The sequence below is a fragment of the Rissa tridactyla genome, chromosome 2 (genome assembly GCF_028500815.1).
Source record: "Rissa tridactyla isolate bRisTri1 chromosome 2, bRisTri1.patW.cur.20221130, whole genome shotgun sequence".
In the NCBI taxonomy this organism is placed as follows: domain Eukaryota; kingdom Metazoa; phylum Chordata; class Aves; order Charadriiformes; family Laridae; genus Rissa; species Rissa tridactyla.
The window spans coordinates 157,116,944-157,138,185 of NC_071467.1; the positions used below are offsets into that span (position 1 = coordinate 157,116,944).

A 21,242-nucleotide genomic window follows, 5' to 3' on the forward strand; every position below is an offset into this window, starting at 1 on the left:
AGTAATACCACGGCTATTTTGTATTTTGACGAACAACTTGTTCTCTTGCTGTGTCTGCCATTTGCTCCTTTCTTACCTTCAGTTGTTTTGCAGTTCTCTGCTAATTCAGATGACCTTTTTCCTTGTTCCTACTACTAGCTTTTAAAGCCAGATGGTTTGCATAACCCATGAGAATATACTAATTTATGTTCCAGCACTTTCATTTCTCATCTTGTCCTTTCCATAGAATGCTTTTCCCTCCTTTTTTGTTTCTCCCTTTCCAGCACTCAGGTTTCTGTCAGAGTCGTCAAAAGCGATTTTCCTGAGGTAAAGGGACCTTTTGGGTTAGTGAAATCACTCCCCTGCAAGATGTAAGCAACCATGTAACAGACCTCAAGGACAGAAATGCTCGAAAAGACCATCCAACCCTTTTGCAAACTCTGGGCCAGCGAACCCCATCCAATATCAATATATTTTTTTGAAATTTCTGTTTTCTGAATCAAATATTGCCCTTATTTGTATCTGAGTCTTTGGCATCTGAGGGCTGGAGCACCTCTGCTATGAGGACAGGCAGAGAGTTGGGGTTGTTCAACTTTTAGAAGAGAAGGCTCCAGGGAGACCTTATAGCGGCCTTCCAGTACCTAAAGGGGGCCTACAGGAAGGATGGGGAGGGACTCTTCATCAAGGAGTGGAGCAATAGGATGAGGGGTAATGGTTTTAAACTGAAAGAGGGGAGATTTAGATTGGATATTGGGAAGAAATTCTTTACTGTGAGGGTGGTGAGGCACTGCAACAGGTTGCCCAGAGAAGCTGTGGCTGCCCCATCCCTGGAGGTGTCCAAGACCAGGCTGGATGGGGCTTTGAGCAGCCTGGTCTAGTGGGAGGTGTCCCTGCCCATGGCAGGGGGGTTGGAACTAGATGATCTTTAAGGTCCTTTCTGACCCAAACCAATCTATGTTTCTATGAGTCACCAACCATAACCACAAAGGAAAGGAGGTGACTTTGCACCAATTCTAGAAGCCATGACTCCTTTTCCTCAGCACAGAGGCTCACACTTCTGCCACAGAACATAACTGAGGGAATAAGAGAAGTCGACAAGTGTCTGTCAGGGCACCAGGAGCCATAAGTGCCTTGTGTGCCCTCCCCAAACTCCCAGAGGCTGGGCTAAAGCACTGACCTGGGCCCCCAGGCCTGGCTGACCACCCCATGGCAGGTCCCAGCTGGTCCCAGCGTGGTGCTCAGGCCCAGCGTCCACCCTGGTCTGGACATGTTGGCATTGTATTCTCTGCCACTTTTGAGGGGAGCAAGGTGGAATAGCTGTGCTCTTCCAGGGTTAGTTTGTTCTGTGAGCTTCGGTTATTTATTTTTCTGGCTATGGCAAAGCCACTTCATGTATTACAGGTTTAAAAACCTTGAGTGTGAGTCTGTTGTGACTGTACCTGGTAAAAGCCAGGGATGAAGCATGTCAGGGAGTACAGTTAGAGCTATTTACCTCCAATATGAAAACGGTCAGGAGAATATGAAACTTCAGGGAGGAGTAAAGCAGATGTCGGGGTGGCGGAGGTGGCTGGCAGCAGCCGTCCCTTGCCGTGGCACGGAGCTGGCTGTCCTAGTCAAAAACGCGTCCCCTGCCAGGAGGCATGGCAGCTGTGCTGTTTCACCTCGGTGGCCATGACTGCCGTGTTAAAGGCTAAATATGATTACACCGAGCTTGTGAGAAAATGGGAGCCTGTGCAGGAGGAGGGTTTGTGCCAGGGCCCCCTGCTCCCTCCCCGCAGCCTGCTCAGTGGAGTGAATCGGGGACAGGAGGTGGAGGATGAACATGGACGTCTCCCAGGCAAACGCACACACCTCAGCTGTGGGAGGGGTTCACCTGAGGGATCATAAAAATCCATCAGGATGGCAAGTAATTTTATGAGGAAAAAAGGGCGGTAAATAAACCACCGCTGAGGAGGCCACAGGGAGAACCCACCCAGCTGGTGCGTTTTTTAGGACAAAACTTTGACAGTGGCTGAACTGGTTTTACACACAGGTGTGTGTAACAAGCGCATTTAATAACTCCCTTCCCCTTCTCATCCATCTTTACGGGAGACTCAAGCGAACTGCCGCTCTGGCGGGAGGGATCCCCGCTGCCCCTCGGGCACGCTCCCAGCCCGCCTGAGGCGGAGCCTCCCTCAGGGCCAGTGACGGTTCGGGGGCCGGGGACCGGCCCCTGCTCTCACCCCGCCGGAGGTGGGGGCCGGTACAGCGCCATACCGGCAGGGAGGGCAGGGCCCTCCCTCGCGGCCGGGCGGGGAGCGGGGAGGCGGTGCCGCGGCCGGGCGGGCGGGCCGGGCCGGGCCGGGGCGGTGCCGGCTGTGGGGCGGGCAGGCGGCGCTGGTCGCTGTCCTGGGTGTTGAATCTGCTGCGGCTGCCTCTCGCCGGAGCCGGGGAGCTGCTGCGGGAGGCAAAAGGGCGGGCGGGCCGGGCGGCATGGAGTGAGGGCTGGCGGCGGCGGGCAGGGGAGCGGGACAGCCGCCTGCGATGGGCCAGGCATGATGGGGGCGCTCGGCTCCGTCCTCCCGCTGCTGCTGCCGCCGCTGCTGCAGGTCCTCGCCGCCGCCCCGCGCGGCCAACCGCCCTCCGCCGGAGCCGCCGCCGAGGCGCGGATCGGTGAGTGGGGCGAGGGGCGGGAGGCATGGGGGCTGACGGGGAGCGGGGCCGCGCCGTCCCCTCGCTCCCTCCGCTGCTGCCCGACAGCTGCCTCAGAGGCAGCTCGACAGGCCCCCGGCGGCCGCGCCCGCACTGCTGTCGCTGAGGGGCTCCGTCCTCCGGCCCCTCACGACCGGCCCCCGCTGAGGGGCTCCGTCCTCCGGCCCCTCACGACCGGCCCCCGCTGAGGGGACCCTCCTCCGGCCCCTCACGACCGGCTCCCGCTGAGAGTCCCTGTCCGCCGGCCAGTCGCGACGGGCTCCCAGCCCCTCACACCTCCCGGATCCCGCCTCTCCCTGCCGGTCCCTGGTCACCCCCAGACCGGCCCAGGGCCCCAGCTGCCCCAGCGGCGTGTCCCGGGTGGGATCTCTGGGGGCACCTTCAAGAACCCGGCCTCAACAAGTCTCCCCACATGCTGAAAACTTACGCTGAGACAATCACGAGGCCCCTAAAGTCGAGGCCCACCAGTGGGGAGTCACCAAAAATGCTTCCAGCCTCCACATATTTAACCCTCCTCCCCGCTTAGTGGATTCAGCCCACGAAACTGCCCTCCTTTTTGGAAGCCACGGGAAACCCCCAGGCCACAAACCCCCAGGTAGAGCCCAGCCTTCACTGGTGTCCACCCTTTACTCATGCTGCTGAAGGTGGAAGGCAGCACTGGCTGCTGGCTAAGGCTGTTTAGAGGTGTCTAAAAATACCCACTGCTGCCCAGTGAAGACCATTAAACAGTCTCCTTCTGTCAAGACTTCCTTGAACAACCCCTTCCTCTTTTAGAAGATACCGTCTGCAGTAAACATCCCCACCTGCTAAAATGACCCACACTAACATGAAGGGATCCTGAAAGCAAACTCTGTGCCTTTAAGATGTTATTGTCTTGTGCCACTCTCCCTGGCAGACCTCTACTTGCACTGAGACACTCACGAGTGTATGCTCACCAGAATTTTCTCCAATGAGATCTACTAATAAAGTCAGTCTCCTTTCATTTACAGTATCTTTCCAAAACTCACTTTAAGTCAAGAAGGTCATGACTTGGAAAATTTTGTATTTTTTCCCAGTTTAATACCTACCCAGAGTGGTTATGGAGATCAGAGAGGGAAAGCTAAACTAGCTGTCCCTAAGAAATCTTTTTCTGACAAAAAATAGAATGACTTTAAGAAACAAAGGAAGCCTCCCACAAAAGTATCACTGCAGTCTTCCTCATGCACATTCTGTTTATTAAGAAGGAATTAAAATCAGCTGACCATATTTTTAATGAGACTTCAGTCAAGTGGCAATAAAAATGAGCTATTAGATGCTTGCTATAGTGAAGGTAGTGATGCAGGGTTTTAAGGACAAATGGTTTGGGCTGGATATATCCCTCCCTCCTCTCTCCTGGTTGCTATAGATATAGACTGTTTCTCCTAATCTGCTGAGGAGAAAGCTTGCATAAAAATATTGAAAGTAATAGCTGTAATTTTTACCTTTACTAATGCAATAGGCTATACATTGTGCTTTCAAACTAGTCAGATTTTGATTCTCTCTCCCTAAATATAAAATGCAAATCAGTCTGGGTCACAAAATATTTTCCAGTGTGTTGTAGCTACAAAACAATGTTTGTGTGTGTCACTTCCCTGTAGCTTCTCTGTGCTTCTGCCTTGGCAAGGGTACCTGCCTGACAGTTAAGGCTGTCCTTGCGTGGAAGGGAATGGGGAAGAGCAGGCTGGATCTTACACAGTGAATGCAGTGGTCTGGGAGATATAATTCAGAGACATTTCAAGATCAGTACAACAAGTTAAGGCTTTCCGCTTCTTGCTGGGATAGGGAACTAACTGATATCTCACAGATCTCTGTGAAAGAAGGGAGAGGATTTATTGTTTGACAAGATGCAGGAAAATGTTTGCATTGCTGGAAGTGAAACAGTTTTAGCTGTCTCTTCCCTTAGACTTCCTTTATTTCTTTTATTGACCAGTATTTCAGATCTCATTAATCTTGACTCCAAACTATTATGATGGATTATGTTCAATTTTAGACTACAATTTTTAGACATGAGCAGAAGATGCAACTGGAATTTTACAAGGTATCTGAGCTTTGGGATTATTTGTGGTTATAAGTGGAAGACACTAATTTGGTTTCTTCTTGTGCACAGTCCTATCTTCTTTAATTAAAAATTGAACACAGGTGCATTATGAAACCTCTATAATATGTACTGGAAACAGCCTTAAAAGCCATGTAATTATAGAAACAGCTTTTTATTAATTTATTCCTATTTAGTGTTTCAGAAAGTCTTCCTAAAAGCTGGTTCAGAAGTAGAAGTTCATGACCTTTACCATTTCACAGGATGTTTTAATCCAATTTCATTATTTTCCTCTCTTTTTGGTCAACTTTTGTCTATGCTTTCCAATCATCTCCAAATGGTGACCTATTTCTTTTGTAACATACTTACAAACTTGTTTAAGAAATTGGAAGTTTTAAAGTTACATTTAAATAAGATTAAAGATTTGGATTTGTGCTTCTTCTGCCTATGTAATTCATGAGGCTTTGTAGATTGTTCCTGTGGGAAGGTGGTTTTATAAGATGCTATTATCAACAAAAGCACATATTATTCCATTTCTTGACATTTATAGTAGCATTTGAAATATGAAAAAATGAGGAAAAGTATAGCCCTTCCCCTCTCTCTGTCTCTTGCCCAGGTTTAGCCCAGGAGAGAGATTCTTATCTTTTTCGCAGAAAAAAATCAGGTGAGGTCATAGTATTGTTCATTAGTCTTTGATGAAACACTGGGGCTCGGAGTTTAATATTCTAAATAAATCTTTAATTGTTTATAAGCGACAGTCCACTTAAGATTATGGAACTTCTTTTTGAATGTTTTACAAAATAATAATCTGTGAACAACATATCCTGATCATGTTTGCTAAATTCCACAGATTTGGGTTATTCTGTTCCCGTAGTGATGGTTTTATGGATTTTTTTTTTCAATGAGACGTTTTCTTATTAGAAAATAATTATGCTGAGGAAGCAGTTAAACTTAAAATGCTTTCCAATAAACACTAAACAGTTACTTCAGTAAAAATTGCAGCTCTAACAAAGTTTTTCATGCAGTTGTACGGCTTTTAAAGTAGACTAATCTATTCAGAAAGTTGCAGTGGTATTTTATTTTTATATTACATCAGCTTGGTGAGGTAGAGAACTTGAGAGCAAAGTAAACTGTGAACATTCTAATCACATTATTTCATTAGTCCTAAAATACTGATACTTTACAGCAGAAGTCATCCTCATATGTATTAGAAAAGAGAGAAAGTGTGTGCTTGCTGCAGTGCCTTCACATTGACCTCTAATGTGTAAAATGAAGCTTATAACCTTCAGTGAATATGAGTATAATTTTGCAATATAATTTGATCTTTTGTGCTGTATGCAATCCCATTTTTCCATCTGCATTTTCTTCTTAAATGAGTACATTAATATGCTGTGGAAATTTCTGGAAACAGTTATTCCATTCACAATGTAAAAGTTCCTTCAAAGTCATATTCAAATCATCATATGCAAAATTTTTTTAAGTCAGTCAAATACCTGCAAATTTAGTTTTTAACTAACTAGCAAAAAGACAAGTTGGTCGCATTTCAACTTATAAACATGAAATATTCTTCTAAACCTGTAGCTGTGAGTTCCTGACACATACAGCGAGCAAAACTGTGTCTTACGTTTCACTAGGGTTTAAATGTAATTGAGGATAGAAACTTTACTCAAAGACTTTTTTAAAATGTTGCATGTTACTTGTAGGATTTGCACAAAGTACAGAGTGCATGTTTAACAGCTGAAAAATATTTTAGACATGGGTTAGGAGTTTAAAGTGATTAAAGTTTATCAGAAGTAAAAAATTACAAGAGCAGGGACTTCATTTACCATTAGTAGAAAGCATTTATCCAGTGTTGATTCTTAAATTACAAGAGAATGAAATAAAGAGGAGGGCGGATGAAAAAATACATCTTTTTTTTGGCTTTTCGGTCAGCGCTGATCCAACAGAAGAAGGGCTGGAGCATTTTTGTCTATGGGTGTTTCATGGGAAACAGCAAAAAAGTATATCTTCTTTTAGTTCTTGTTGCATAGATGTTACCATAACAAAATTAACATAACTTGTTCTCAGACATAGTTGTCAACTGTCTTGGAGATCCATGAAGACTGAAATTTTGCTTCTTGCAGCAATTCTGAGCTGAGATGAAGCTCACTGAAGTCAATGTCAACCATCCCATTGTCTTCAGTAGCATTTGGGTCAAAATGCTGGTTGAGGCTTGTAGCAGACTGGCTGAGAAAGTAGGGGAATTAACAGTGTTACCATCTGTTCAGTAGATAAAATTGCCTGACTTTCCAGTTATATTTATTTGGAACTTCTCATAGGCACTCAGGTATTTTGATATCACATTGATTTGATGTAATTATTGATGATGGAGTGCAATTTATGATATAATGTTAGCAAATAAAAATATCAATAAAATTAATTTAATTAAGACAATGCTATGGGCTCAGAACTTGAAGGATTCAATGTAGGAAGTTGTATGCTTCCCTTCCTCAAAAGTATTTTTGTATATTCTAGAAATGTTTCTAAGTAATCAATTATGTTAGAAAGCAATTTGAAAGTAGCTTGATATCAAGGCATGTCTATATGTTAGTTCCATTGAATTAAAGGTAAGAATATGGATTAATATTTTTTACATCATGCCATGACCGTTCCACAATATCTTTTTATTATCTAACTTGTTTTTGTTGAAAGTTTCAAATGGACAGGAAGTGAATTATTTCTCTATCAGTAAAAGGAAGTCATTGTAGGGTGCTCTAAAGGTTCTTCATAGGATGGGTTTTCTAGGGAGATTTTTTTTCTTTCTGTTTGGTTTACTGATTGAGAGAAAACAGACAAGTTTTTGGAAATATGAGCTCATTCCTGCTTTCTATGTGAGTGTACCCCAACATTTCTCTGTAATTGGTGAAATAAAAGAGAGTATTTCTACTTGTCTTCCTTCTTTTTTTGCTATCAAGGAGTAATACCAGTTCCAAAATCTTCATCATACCACACTGTCATCATACCATGCCATCAGTAATCTAAATTAGGTTACTCCTAGTTGTTAGATCCTGGAATATTTGGGCAGTTCTGCTAAAATAGCAAAAGGTGGTTAATACTGACACACTAATGATAAATAGGCAGTTGTCTTTGTACTTTGTTACAGTGAACAGCAACGCGTACAAACTTCAGTGTGGAGAGACTGCCCTTAGTGAGAAAAGGGCAATTGCAGTCCCTGAAGGCAGTGGAGCCCACTGATGAGCAGGCAGTTGAGGTCTCCTGCGTTGATCAGATTTCCATTGGCTGGAAAAAGAGCATAAGAACATGAGCTCAGATGTAGCTGATTCCCATATCCAAATCCATAAGAAGTATTCCTTCCTGTGGAAGCCAAAAGGCAGTGTATATTCCAGCTTCCTGGAAACACTATATATTTTGACCTTATCCCACTTACACTGTAGTCTAAAATTTAGATAAATCTCTGAAGTTATTCTTACAAAATCAGCATACATAAGGTCTTGCTAAAATCTGTGCTGGTGTTTACAAGCAGTTTTAGGAGGGCATTGAATAAAGATTGGAGGAAAGATAAGTCTGGTTTTGGTGATAAAATTGGGAAAGGAGGGAAAGTATACCACAGGGAAAGTGCCCTGCTAGTCTCCATCAAAGTCAGGATGCTGAGCTGGATGTATATTTATTTAGGCTCATCATGGTCATTATTAATAAATCTAGGAAGGCAGTAAGTAATATTGTTGAAGTTTTATGTTTGCAAATGAAGAATAAGTGGGTGAAGAGCATGTTTGCAGGGAAACAATTGGAAGAGAAGCCAAGGAACTGAGGCACGTTGGGATTGAGGGAATGAGAAATTAAATGTTTAGTAGAAGTAAAATTATTGGAATTGGAGATCAGGATTAGTGAGTTGTATATGATCTGTAAAGATGTAAACTTTAAGATGTTTAAACTTTAAAACTTAAACTATAACTTTTTTTTTTTTTTTAAGATAGAGTGGAGTTACTTTTTCTCATGGAAGAGACAGTCAAATGCAGCAGCAAAACTGAGATGTTCAATGGACCAGTTTGAGGCATGAGAAAATGAGGCGAGGTGACCAGAAGGAAAAGGGATTCACAAATTAGGAATATGAACTCATTCATTTAGGCCAAAGCTGTGGCAAAAAATCGAGTCAGGAAATGTGTGTAGACTATGAGAAACTGCTCTGGGAATAGAAAGGATTTATTTCTCTTAATGTAAGGGGTGTGATTCTTCTAACTAAATGTAATTATTTGAGCTAATCATTCTAGGCTCCTTTTAACCTGTATCTAGTTTATAAATTTCAATTAATTCTACTCAACTGTACATATCTAACACAGGTCAGATAAGTGTCTCCCTGAGTACAGGTATTGCTTTCCACTTAGTATTGTCTCAGTCTGTTTCCCAGGCTAGGGTGGGTATCTGGCTGTAAATATCTATGCACTGCAATTTAGCTATTCAAAAATCAGAAGCTCAGGTAAAGTTGGGGAGAGGTAAGCACATTTGGAGAGGGATTCACTGGTCTCTCCCCATTGAGGTGAGACAAATGAAGTAGCTTAAACTAAAGTTAGGTTTGTTGAGGATGACCTACTACATTACTTCAAAACCGCAGGCATGACTTTGAGATATATAGATTTTGCAAGTAAGTTGTTTAGGAAGCTCCTACGTGTGAGTAGTCAGGCATGTAAGGGACTGGAACCAGGGAGATGAATGGAGGATAGTAGTAGTTCTGGAAAAAATGTCTCTGAGAAAATCATAGAATCATAGAATTGCCTAGGTTGGAAGGGACGTTTAAGATCATCTAGTCCAACCATCAACCTAACAAAAACCATCAGTAATCTAAACTATATCTCTAAGCACTTTGTCTACCCATCTTTTAAATGATTCTAATAAAAATCACCCTCTGGTAATTGCAAACAAATGAAGGTGACCTTTGAATGAGATATAATGGAATGAGCAAGAGAAGGGAAAAAAGCAGGTAAATGAACAGGAGGTCTGTAGGTAAGAGAGACAAATGGTGGGGGAGTCTGGTGTTGGAGAGCTGAAGAAGGGGACCACGAACGCTTACTAGTTTGGGACAGTGAAGAGAGAGCATGAAGGGCATGGAGGTTAATGTTACATAGGATTACTGAGTTTTCTTATGTGAGTTTTAGGGGCTTTACTTGTGAGGGGGATGGAAGGGCTCTATTTTTATCTCAACTATTTCATAGCCTCAATACACCATAGCATTCCCACTAACACTATACCATTCAGAACAGCTGTGCTCATCAAAAAATTAGGAAACTTTTTTCTGAAAAGATTAGAGGGGCTTAACTTTATAGAATTTATTTCTTTTGAGAAGTAAAGTAGCTTAGTAAATTGCTGCATCTTACTGTGTTTTTTACTATAGTTTCTTTCAGTGAACATTCTTAAATACTAAACAGAGTTTATTGATGCACAGTCTCTCTGAACGGACAGTTAGCACTTAATGTTGCGCACCTATTTTGCTTCAAACTCATATGTTGATAAAACAAGCTATTTTAATGTGTAAAAATCAGTAACTAGAAGTTTTATGGGAAGTACAGCTGGTTGTAGTGGGTGTAAGGTCTTTTCTTTCAGTCATAGCTTAACAGTGTGCAATGACAGTTACATAAGCTTGAAATCACAGCCAACAAGCCAACAAGGTAATGCACACAGATATATGTGCCTCCCAAAATGTAATATACTTCCAGATGTCCTCATAGAAAACAATGCAACTGAGACCAAACTCACGCTACATATTATAATAAACTTACAAGGTTCAACAAAAGTCAGGAAATATCCAGGTACATGTAAACCCCCCATTTTTACTTCCTCCCTGCCTAATTAATTGTTGATCTCTCAAGTTTGAACCTCAACAAATTCTGCAAAATACCTTACAGAAATCAATCTTGGATGCTGAAAAACTGATGGATATTTTGGATTTCTGGCACACAGAAATCTTCTGCTCTCATTATTCTGCAGGAGATAATTACGTGTCTGTCTGTTGCTGTCCTAAAAGAGCTAAAGATATTATAACCTCTTCTCTTGTTAATATTCTGCGCTGCACCAGGAAAGGTTTTTTTTCTCTACAACTTTTTTAGTTGGTTAATACAATTCAGTTAAACTCAGAGCAGCTGTTTCAGACAACTACTTTACTTCACCTGGAAGGTCATGCCTCATCTTCATGCCTGAGGAGGAGTTTGTATGTTAAGAAATTGCCTGTGTTTTTTCAATTATTATCAGGCTGCAGCTTTGCGGTACAGAATGTTTGGCAATAACAAAAGTTTATGGTATTCCTGCCAGTGACTGCTTGATCTTGCCTTTGTAAAGGGTGTCAGTTTGGCTGAGACAAAAAAAAATGGACCAGCCTTGCTCCCAGGCAGTGAAAACAGAGTTGGTATTAGTGCTGGTATCCATGAAATGGCAACAGGGAACTGGGTTTGGGGGTAGGATTAGTTTATGCCACTATTGCCCCTGAGCTCTCCATGGCATGAAACTTTGACTTGCATCCTTCTAAAAGATAGTCTCCTATTAACCTGACTTCTCTTACACAACTGATTTGTAAGTTAGACATTAAATTCTATTTACTCTTCAGCCCTGAATTAAAAATGTGGCATCAAGCATTATAACTCTTGATTAATGCATATAATTCACCACCAAAGAATGTAAATGTCTATTCTATTTTTTAAAGCATGTATACATTATGGTGTATTTCTCTTGGCAAAATGATTTGTTATAGAGTGTGGAATACTTCATATACTTGCTGTTTATATTTCAGCTTTATTTGATATCTGATATGATAGATATTAGGCTATCAAATATCTTCAGTGAGCTCTTTCTCATAAAATCTTCTTTCCTTTTCTAGATTTTAGCACAGCTCAGTATTCTCAGTATGTAGTCCATGCAACGCCTTACTTACCCTAGTAAAATATTATACACAACTTCTTCTGTGACCTGGCCTCACCTCTCATCCCAGCTTCTCAGCTAAACACTGTTTCTTATTTTCATGGTATTTTCATGTAACCCTGTGGATTACAGCAACTCCTTCCATTTGCTGGGGAAGGCTGTAGTCACCGGTGATTATCCCAGTTCATACTTATGTCCCAACAGAAGAACAGAAGGAGAGGAGAAGGGAAATTTGGGAACTATGCATCTGTCATGACTTTCTGGAAACAGCTGCATATCAATGAAGACAACACACCAAGGTAAATATCAAGCATTTAGGTAGGTGAACACATCTTGGAGTTAGTGACATAGTTGGCAGAGATAATGCCCCCCCAAAATTCTTCAGCACAGGGTATTACTTTTAGATTTTTGATTTTTGTTTGATCTATATTTAAGAAATGTCTGGGATTTTTTTTACCCTTGAAATCTTGGATCAGATTTTGCAATTTTCTTTTTCCTCAATGATAAAGTGAAATTTCAATTGTTAAAGTATTCCTGTTAGGACTACCTATCAGGAAGTTTATTTTGGTCAACTAGGTCAGCTCATAATAACAATTTACCAACATACATTACATGTAGGGGATGATTTCCAAGGATGAAAGGCAGTTATAAAAATTGCATATTCAAAATAAATGTAATAATAGTGAAAACAGAAATTTTGAAGGAAACCCCAAAGTTAACTGATGCTATCTGATGAATTTCCATCTTAAGAGATGCAGAAAAAGAAACCAACCATGTTCTTTGGGAGCAATCACTCACATTTTAAAATAGTATAAAATTTATAATGCTATAATCCAATAGGATTTAAAAAGCGGAATGGGAAGGTTGTTTTAGTACTGTATCTGGTTGGTTTTATGCCACCCAACAAGACAAAGATTTTTTTTTTCTGTCCATTTGCTTTTGTTTCTCTGAGTAACACCTGCTCTAATGAGTTTATAATCTGAAAGTAAATAACTGAGAAGGGAGGAGGAAATGGACACAGCACACAGGCTTGAGAACAAACAGCTGTCAAATGGCTGACATTTTAGAAAGCAGAACACACAGCTTTTATGAAGGATCTGATTCAGCTTGAATGAAGGAGCTGATCACACCCGGTTGTCAAACTTTCCTAATTAAACAATTACTTGTGAGAATTTTCGAACAGTACTTTACCATCTTCAGATTATGGAACTACTTTCATAGTTTAGCAGATAGTGAAGAACTCTGAAATGATCAGCTACCTGGTGATGGGGTGGCTACTCAGGTTGTTAAAAGGAGCACAGTTGTGCACCTTTCTCTTAACTTGCAGTTTAGGGAGGTTCATGCCAGAGAGACTAAATTAAATAGCAGTCCCTGTGAAGGGGGGGATGAGCCTCACCTAACTCTCTGCATGAAGCTGCTAGAATCTGAGTTTGGCCACCTAATGCTCCTTGGACAGGGTGGGCTTCCTGTCATTCATCATCTTTCTTTTTGTCCATTGAGTATTAGAATAGTACTAACTATTCATCACTGCACAAAGACACTCTGTTATCAACAGAAGTATATAAAATGCAGCCTTTTATGGATAGCTTCACCAGTTTTCCTGGAGTTGTTTTTACGTTTGGTGTAAATAAGAATGGTTGCAGGTCCAAGGTTCCTGGATTTAAGGTGATTTAAGGCAACAAATATTTGAATAGGGCTTACTTAGAGATGGTTTTATACAATATGTTTAGCTCTATTTAAGATGGAGTATTAGCAAATAAATATTTGAACATTGTCTTTCTAGTTAAATTTCCATTGTCTCTGTTGCAGTCTGGAAGATGGGCTTGGCTCAGGAGTGCCCATGTTTTCCTGCTTTCTGACAAAGATACTCTGCTTAACTCTTCTCAATTGAGAGAATTTTTCTTGCCATAGGATGGGCTTTGGTGTTTTGGTAGCATATTGTCATGCAACCCTGATTCTCTAAAATGGGGTGTGAGCGTTACTTTATTTGGGATTGTCACTCCCTGGAAAACAGAGGGTGTAGTGTTCTGTAGTTTGCCAGCCACACCTGAGTCGCTCCTCAGTATTAGGCAATGTTCATGTACAAATGAAAAGAAAGTAAGTGTTCTATTCTAGACAGCATTCAGTAAAGCAACTGTTATATAAAGAAATAGGTGCAGAAAAAGATCACATAGAAGTCTTACACCTGTAATCCTGCTTTGGCTTCATCAGACTGTCAGGTTAACCTAATTATCAGAAAGCTTAATGAAATTTCCCAGAAACAGATTATTGTTGGTCAGCTTTCATCCTCCAGAGTGGGTACTGATTTAAGGTGAAGAATCTACCTTTCTACTGTGGTTTCTATCAAGTGAAGACTCATTCATACCTGGGATTTTTTTCCACCTTCCAGTCCCTTCAGCTCTTATCAGCTGTGCTAACAGAACTCTGTTTGACCAGCTTCACCATTGCCATGTAACCTTTGGAAAGTCCTTCCAGTTGTGCAGATGTCAACTAAATACCAGTTTGTAAAAAAGACCCAGCAAACAAACCATCTACAGACTGCAAATACGACACTTCCTGAACATGTTAGAGAAAATACGTAACTTTCTTATAAAGTAAAGCTTCAGAAATTATTTATACAGATGTGTATAAATGAAAGCAATGAATGCTGATAGAGACCAGATATGGTGGCAAACACAAAAACAGAGAAAAAGGGGAGAGAGAGGGTTAGGAATAAATAGCCTTTAAATGTGGCAAGCTGGAAGTTAGTGTACTATAATAATATCTGTTATGTTGGAGTCAGTACACAACATCTTTTTCCTACTCTTTGTAAGTAAAAAAGTTAGCAATCTGGCAGATCTGCTGGAAACACGCTAACCTCATTATGTAGTTTCTTAACTCTAGTCCATTCCTCAGTATTTTACACTATATTTATTCATAATCTATTTTTATTCACATTTCATTTGTGAATAACATATGTCAGGTATTATGATGATTTTTTCACACATCATAAATCACAGGAGAACTGTTTCTATAATTGTTTATTACCTGAAAGCTATGATTAAGTGTGTCTGTTTAATTTTGGTTCTGATTACCAATGCAAATACTTAGGCATGTGCCTAACTATAGGCAAGTGCTGTTGTCACTTACTTAGTAAACAGGACTGTTCATCCTTTTTGCTTTCAGCATGGGAAAAAATAGGTCACAGCAGTTTTGATCGTACCTTGAATTTTTGTATAAGCAGGATTTTTATTTCACTCATTTCTTTGGTAATTGAGCACTTTAATGACATCAAAATGTCACACACTAGAAAAGTCTGTAATAAAAAGTGCATGGTGCTGTCACCTGTGTATGTTTTTAGGGGTACTTAAAGAATTTGTTGCATTTCCAAATAAGATAATTGGAACAGGGTTTTAAAAATGAAACTAGATAGGAATTCCTCAAATTACCTCAAATCTGCTGTTTGGAGTGCTTTCTGCAATAATAATACTTTGTGTGTTTCATTTCCTTTTTAAAAACTGATACGGTACACCACTTTCAGATGAGTTAGAAGCTTTGGTTTTCATTCTTCTCAAATGAGTAGGTATCTGGTGACATCTGGGAAGGACTGTAAAAAACCTACATTTGAGAAGATGCAAATGAACTGAACATTTCTCTGAAACCAGATTGGTGCCAAAAATCCACTAACTGATGCTTTACAACTGCATGAAAACTGAAAGAGGTTGTTCCTCCTTTTCCCAAGATGGTCCCCAGTATGCACACTGCCAGCTCTTCCCCAGAAGAATGACTTCAACTCTGGACCTTAGAGATCAGCAAGAGAACACCAGGTATCATGTAGTTATAGAGCAAATAAATATAAATCCCTGTTATAATCCCCAGGTGCTTCATGAATGATTTTTGTATTCACTATGCAATTTCTCAGTTCATATATTAGCTATGTGTAGTTATTCTCCATATGTGAGAAACTGGAAATAGCTTTTTATTCTTGGTCTCATCTCAGGACGTGCAAACTTATATCTGCAAATATATCTTTTTGCAAATCTAAGGTTTTTTTTTTCATGAAGATGGTATGTTGCTATAGGATAAAAAATTATTAGGAATTTTCCCTTAGAGGCAATTGAGAATTCTCTCCTCAGAAGAGAAACTACTGGGTGGCTAAGGGGAAGGAAAGTAGGACAGACCACAGCAAGTGAGAAGTCATTATGGAAATAGCTAAAAACTTTAGTTCACCTTTTCCATTACATTCTTACCCATGCTGAATATAAACTTGATTCCTCTGAAGAGTTGTCTGTGCTTTTTAACTTGACCTAGAACTCTCTTAAGACAGTGTATAAATTTAAAGGGCTTATTAGGAAGGTGTTAGCAACAGTGAAGTAATATTTTTCAGATTTGATAAAAAGCTTTAGTGTCCTTCTTGAATTAACCTTTTCCAGATTTCGCAGTAAGAATTTTTTGCAATGTCATATATGGTATTTGTGGAATGAATTATCAAAAAATAGTCAAGTGGTGCAACAAGGAAAAGCATGATTTCAGATAGTGACTTTTGTTTTTAAGAATCTTGCCTACAGTATTATTTTGCCATTCCATTATATGAGGCTTTAAAATACTAGTGGAGTCATGATTCCCTTTTTCTGTGCATCTGCTGAGTGACACATCTGTTGGTGGATCAGATCTCCAGACTGGTATGAGGCCTGATAGATCTGAGGGTTGTCTGACAGTGGTTGATGGTTGGCAAATGGGAAGATCGTACCAAGGTGAGTGTCGTGGCGTATTTCCCCATTCTTACCTTCTTTCCCTCAGGAACTGCTGCTGATCACTGTCAGAGACAGATTTTGGTCTAATGTGATGTGGCACTTGTACAGTTTGCTCCCAGCAAACTTTTGACTAGAGGAAGCTGAGCAAACACAAATAGCATCCCCCTGAATAATGCCTGTGTCCCCCTATAGACCAATGTGGACAGGAGACTCGCAGCCCTGAGGATATTCTGACTAATGACAGAAAAATTCTGAAGCAGACAAATATTCTAGATGAAGATATACACAAACTTTCCTCAAAATTAAAAAAATGTATAGGCACAGTATTTGTGAATCAAAAATTATGCTAGTATTTGCTCATTAGGCCCTGAAGCACTAATATTTTATAAGAAACAAAATGAAGTGGATTTTTGCTAGTAAACTGCTAATACAGTGCCAAGTATTTCTTGCCACTATGGGCAGAAAATACACTAGGTTAAATGGTTTTTTTTAGACTTGTGTTCCAGCCAGAAGTCTCTAGTCTATATTAAAGTGCTCCCGCTGGGTTCCCATAGCCATGGAAAGTATATAACTAACTTTGGTAGCAGGAAAAACCCCATGTCTTTGCATTATACTTTCAATTTCAGTACAGAAAGTGTGAATGGAAAGATATTACATCCATACAGAAAGCACATTTCAAGTATTATAGACTTTTGAGCCGGATCATTCTACCCACCTAAGTAATACCATTACTTCTGCCTTCTGCCTGTTGCAGAAGGCAGCAATTTAAGACTGCATAGCAGTCATAGCTACTCTGTATGGTGGCACGTGAAAGCTATTGAAATCAAGTTACATGGACTTTTGAGTAAGTGGTGAGGGGTCTAGAGAACAAGTCTTTTGAGGAGTGGCTGAGGGAGCCGGTGTTGTTTAGCCTGGAGAAATGGAGGCTCAGGGGAGACCTAATTGCTCTCTACAACTACCTGAAAGGAGGGGGTTGGTATTTTCTCCCAAGTAACAGGCGATAGGACACGACGAAGTGGCTTCAAGTAGTGCCAGGTGGTGTTTAGATTGGATATAAGGAATATTTCTTTACTGGAAGTGTTGTGAAGCATCGGAACAGGCTGCCCAGGGAAGTGATTGTGTTGCCTTCCCTGGAGGTATTTAAAAGACGTGTAGATGTAGTGCTGAGGGACATGGTTTGGTGGTAACTTGGCAGCGCTTTGTTAATGATTGGACTTGATGATCTTAAAAGGTCTCTTCCAACCAACATGATTCCATAATTCATGAATGATTCATGATTCTGTGAATGTAAGTGGGATTTGGGTATGCCCTGCGGCTGATCTCTTGTCTCGGCATTGGGAAAGAACAGGACAAGGATTTGTTTTATTTCTTGCTTTAAAGACTTGTTTTTCAATAACCAGTTACCCTTCTGCATCATTTCAGAACAATGGTCCAGTACTGTTCTAGAAGGACATGTGCCATTCCTAAAATTGTGGTTTCTGCAACACTTGTGTAATGTGGAGATTTTACTTGAGCACTGGTGAGATCCATCGCTATTCAGTTTATGAGAATTGTTGAGCTACTAATCTGGGGTACTGTATTTTGCACGCAGACAAGTATATATATAATTAACAGAAGAAAATGCTGGGGTTTTTTCCTCAAATGGGTGTCAAATAATAAAAGTGCACCATCATGCATGACATCTGTGTAAGAGGGAAGATAAAATTGCAAGCAAGCTGAATTTAAAGGGAAAATAGCTCTATAGTGCACTCAGAAAACATGTAATTGAACAAAGTAGAAAGAGGTGCAGTAGGCATGTATTTTACTCATGTATCATCATCTTATACCAGATTGGTGGATATTGTAACCCCAACTGAACCCATTTTTTCATTGCCTTGGTTTATTTTCACAAATGAACAAAGTCTTTAAAAATAGTCTGGTGTGGAAACAAGCAAACAAAGGATGATAATATTGATGAGAAAGGCAATACAGCTTCAGGAAGATCCATTAATATTTTGTAACCTTGAAGTCACTAGGTTTAAAGAAGCGTGACTTTAGAAGGCTTCTTTAAAGGAAGAAGGTGATACATTTTAACTAAAATGAAGCAACTTTGTTCCTTGTAATAGTACTTCTGGTTATCTGAATATGCAGTTTAAAAGAGAAGAGTTCCTTGAATCTTCTAGCTATCAGAACAGGTTTGTTCTTCTAAAATAAGCCTATAAATATATATTTATCACTTTCTTTAAAATAAAGATCATGTAGGAGAATAAATACATTTAACTCTTCACCAAAAATTACTACAGTGACAGAAAGTGGCTGTTGTTTCTCTCCTCTTTGGCTGTTGTATATAGGTTATTTGAGCAATGATTGTGAGTTTTTGCTTGACTAGCAAAAAAGCTCAAATTGCTCCCAAGTGCAATATGGCTACCAGATACTGTATAGCTGCTATTTTTAACTTCTCGAGCCATCAGTTTTGTGTGATTATTGGATTAAAACTCTAAGTGCAGTACAGATACTGAAGTTATGTTTTACAGGAGCAAACAGAACAACAAAATAATACTTTTGGATGGTTCTGCCTCTATGCTTTCTTTTTCTTTCACTCCTTAATTGCAGCACAGACTGTTCCTTGAAGAGGTTTTAATTTTATCTGTTTAACCTTTGGAATTTTTTTCTTATGGGAGCTTCTCGTATTTCAACATTTGCTTTTGCTCCGTATCAGGACAAAAATGAAAAATGAGGATGTTTTAATGGAATAAAACTTTAAAAATAGATTATTTTTGGAGGAGGCAAAGTACTGAAACATTAAAAAAAATTTTTTCTAAGGTACCACTGAACTTTGTCAGCCTGAACTGCCAGGTTTGTCAACCTGAGAGCAGGGAGAAGGTTTTGCTGCTCCTGATGCTATAAATTGTATCTTCAGATCCTCGTATACCCATGATGGGCAGGAGGGAAATTGCTGAGCTACTGCTGCACATCAGAGGCCTCAGTCTTGTTACTGAGTCAGGTTTCCTTGTTCAACTCATCACTTTAGAAGGGGGATTTGAAACCCCTGATGCACTGCAGTGTTAAATTGACCCCAAATTAAATATTTTTATTCAATTAACTGGAATAATTTTTTACAGTTTATCCAACGAAGTGTCTTATTAGAAGTATCCTGTAGAACCTCAATTTTCTGAAAACTACATTTTTAATTGAAAGACATGTTGATGGTCTCCAAACAGCTTTCATTTATATACAGATCAGAATGTTCAGAGAAGTTAGTTGGTTTTGTTTTAAAAAAAAACAAACACCAAAATAAAGCAATCTTAATTTTGCTTACATAAGAGCAGAATGTGAGTGGAATGTCATGAAAGTGGTATTTCTAAGCTTTTACTTCTCCTTCTTGAGGTATCAGCTGGATGGTCTGTTTTTTTATAGCGGGAAAAAAAAAGGCTGTTTTCCAACTGTCTTCAAAGAATATGCTGGTTTCAAGAAAATTGGTGTGTTTTTATGTACTTTCAAAAGCTCCAGCTTATTCAAAAGACCACAAAATGCGTAGATATCTGTCCTCTAGAGGGAATCACAACAAAAATGCATTCTGCTCAATTTTTCAATTATTTCCTAATCCCAGACAGACTGGAAATTATACCTATTGACAAACACCAGGAGAAATAATAACATACAACAAATTCTTTTTCAGATCTAGCAATTTAGTACTTTCTCAGAAATACGACTGCATTAGATTAGATATTTAAAATTTGACTTTATTTTCTTTTGTTTAAATATCCTAAAAGAAACGTTTCAACATCATTTTATTAGAGAAAACTTTTGCAGTTCGTTGTGGGGTCTGGGATTCATCTCATTTCAGGTGTCTGTAGTTGAGTCAGTCACTCTGTGGTCCATTTATAGTAATTGAAGAGAAAGAGGCACTTATGGGACATAATTGATCTGACCTATTTTACGTGTCTGCTTCAGGATGAGACGAGTGGTACTCCAGGAACATTTGGCTGAAATGACTAGATTTCCATCAACTGCAGAAGCAGCATGGTGTGAGCAGAGGCTGTGTTATAGACAGAGAAATGTAGAGGAGTATAAACTCTCATCCAAACTCTCTAATATATCTATCTCCATGAACCTTCAAAACTTGAGATCTGCATCTTAGCTTCAAATGGGATAGTTTTCAAATCCTCTCTCTTAAGAGTACTATTTAATGTTAAGTTTATCATCCTTAGCAATGCTTTTGTTGTACCTAAAAAACATATTGCACAGAAGGCAAATGTATTCTCTTGCAAAGTTTCTAAAACTTAGAGAACCAGAGTAACAGGAACTCTGTAGAATGATAGCATGATATTTATTCTCTTGAAGTAAACTTTACAGCAATGAAGCATATTATAGTTTTGGATTAAATGATATTTTTGAAAAATCAATTCTTTTGAATTTTTTAGAGTAATCTCTTGTTTGTAGATTAATTCTTTGCTTGAAATAAGCAATTACAATATAAGAATTTCCCAAGTACCAGCACAGACACCCTTGACTGAAAATACATTCCTTCCTTCTTGTCCTACAGTATAACAGACTTCATGATTTTGATGATTATTTGCTTCATGATGCTTTCTCATATTCAGCATAGCCTTTTATTTTCTCAGAGTACTAACTTGTCTTGATACTGTGAAAAGTGCAGAGATACTTTTTAGGGATTTTTCTTTCACCCGTGTTCATTAGAAAGCAAACCTTGTCTTTACATCTGATGTAGACTACTTTATATAGAGAAATACTGATTTTTTTTCAAATTTCAATAAAGAACTGTATAGTGCTTATTTATTTTTTGTTGCCACCAAGTGTGTTGGGAATTTTAAAGACCTTTGAAAAGATGCACTTACAGCCTGAAGGGGTTGATGAATTAGGTAGACAATATTATAAATAAC

The 21,242-nt window shown here is 39.7% G+C and overlaps 1 protein-coding gene across 1 annotated transcript in view; it reads left to right on the forward strand.

Moving 5' to 3' along the window:
* The window catches only part of PTPRN2 (protein tyrosine phosphatase receptor type N2), a 663,063-nt gene that overhangs the window by 2,053 nt on the left and 639,768 nt on the right, over positions 1-21,242 (forward strand). The window contains exons 3-4 of the mRNA XM_054190602.1: positions 264-306; positions 2,568-2,631. Of these exons, the coding sequence (XP_054046577.1) occupies positions 264-306; positions 2,568-2,631 (107 nt within the window). The remainder of the gene's footprint in view (positions 1-263; positions 307-2,567; positions 2,632-21,242) is intronic.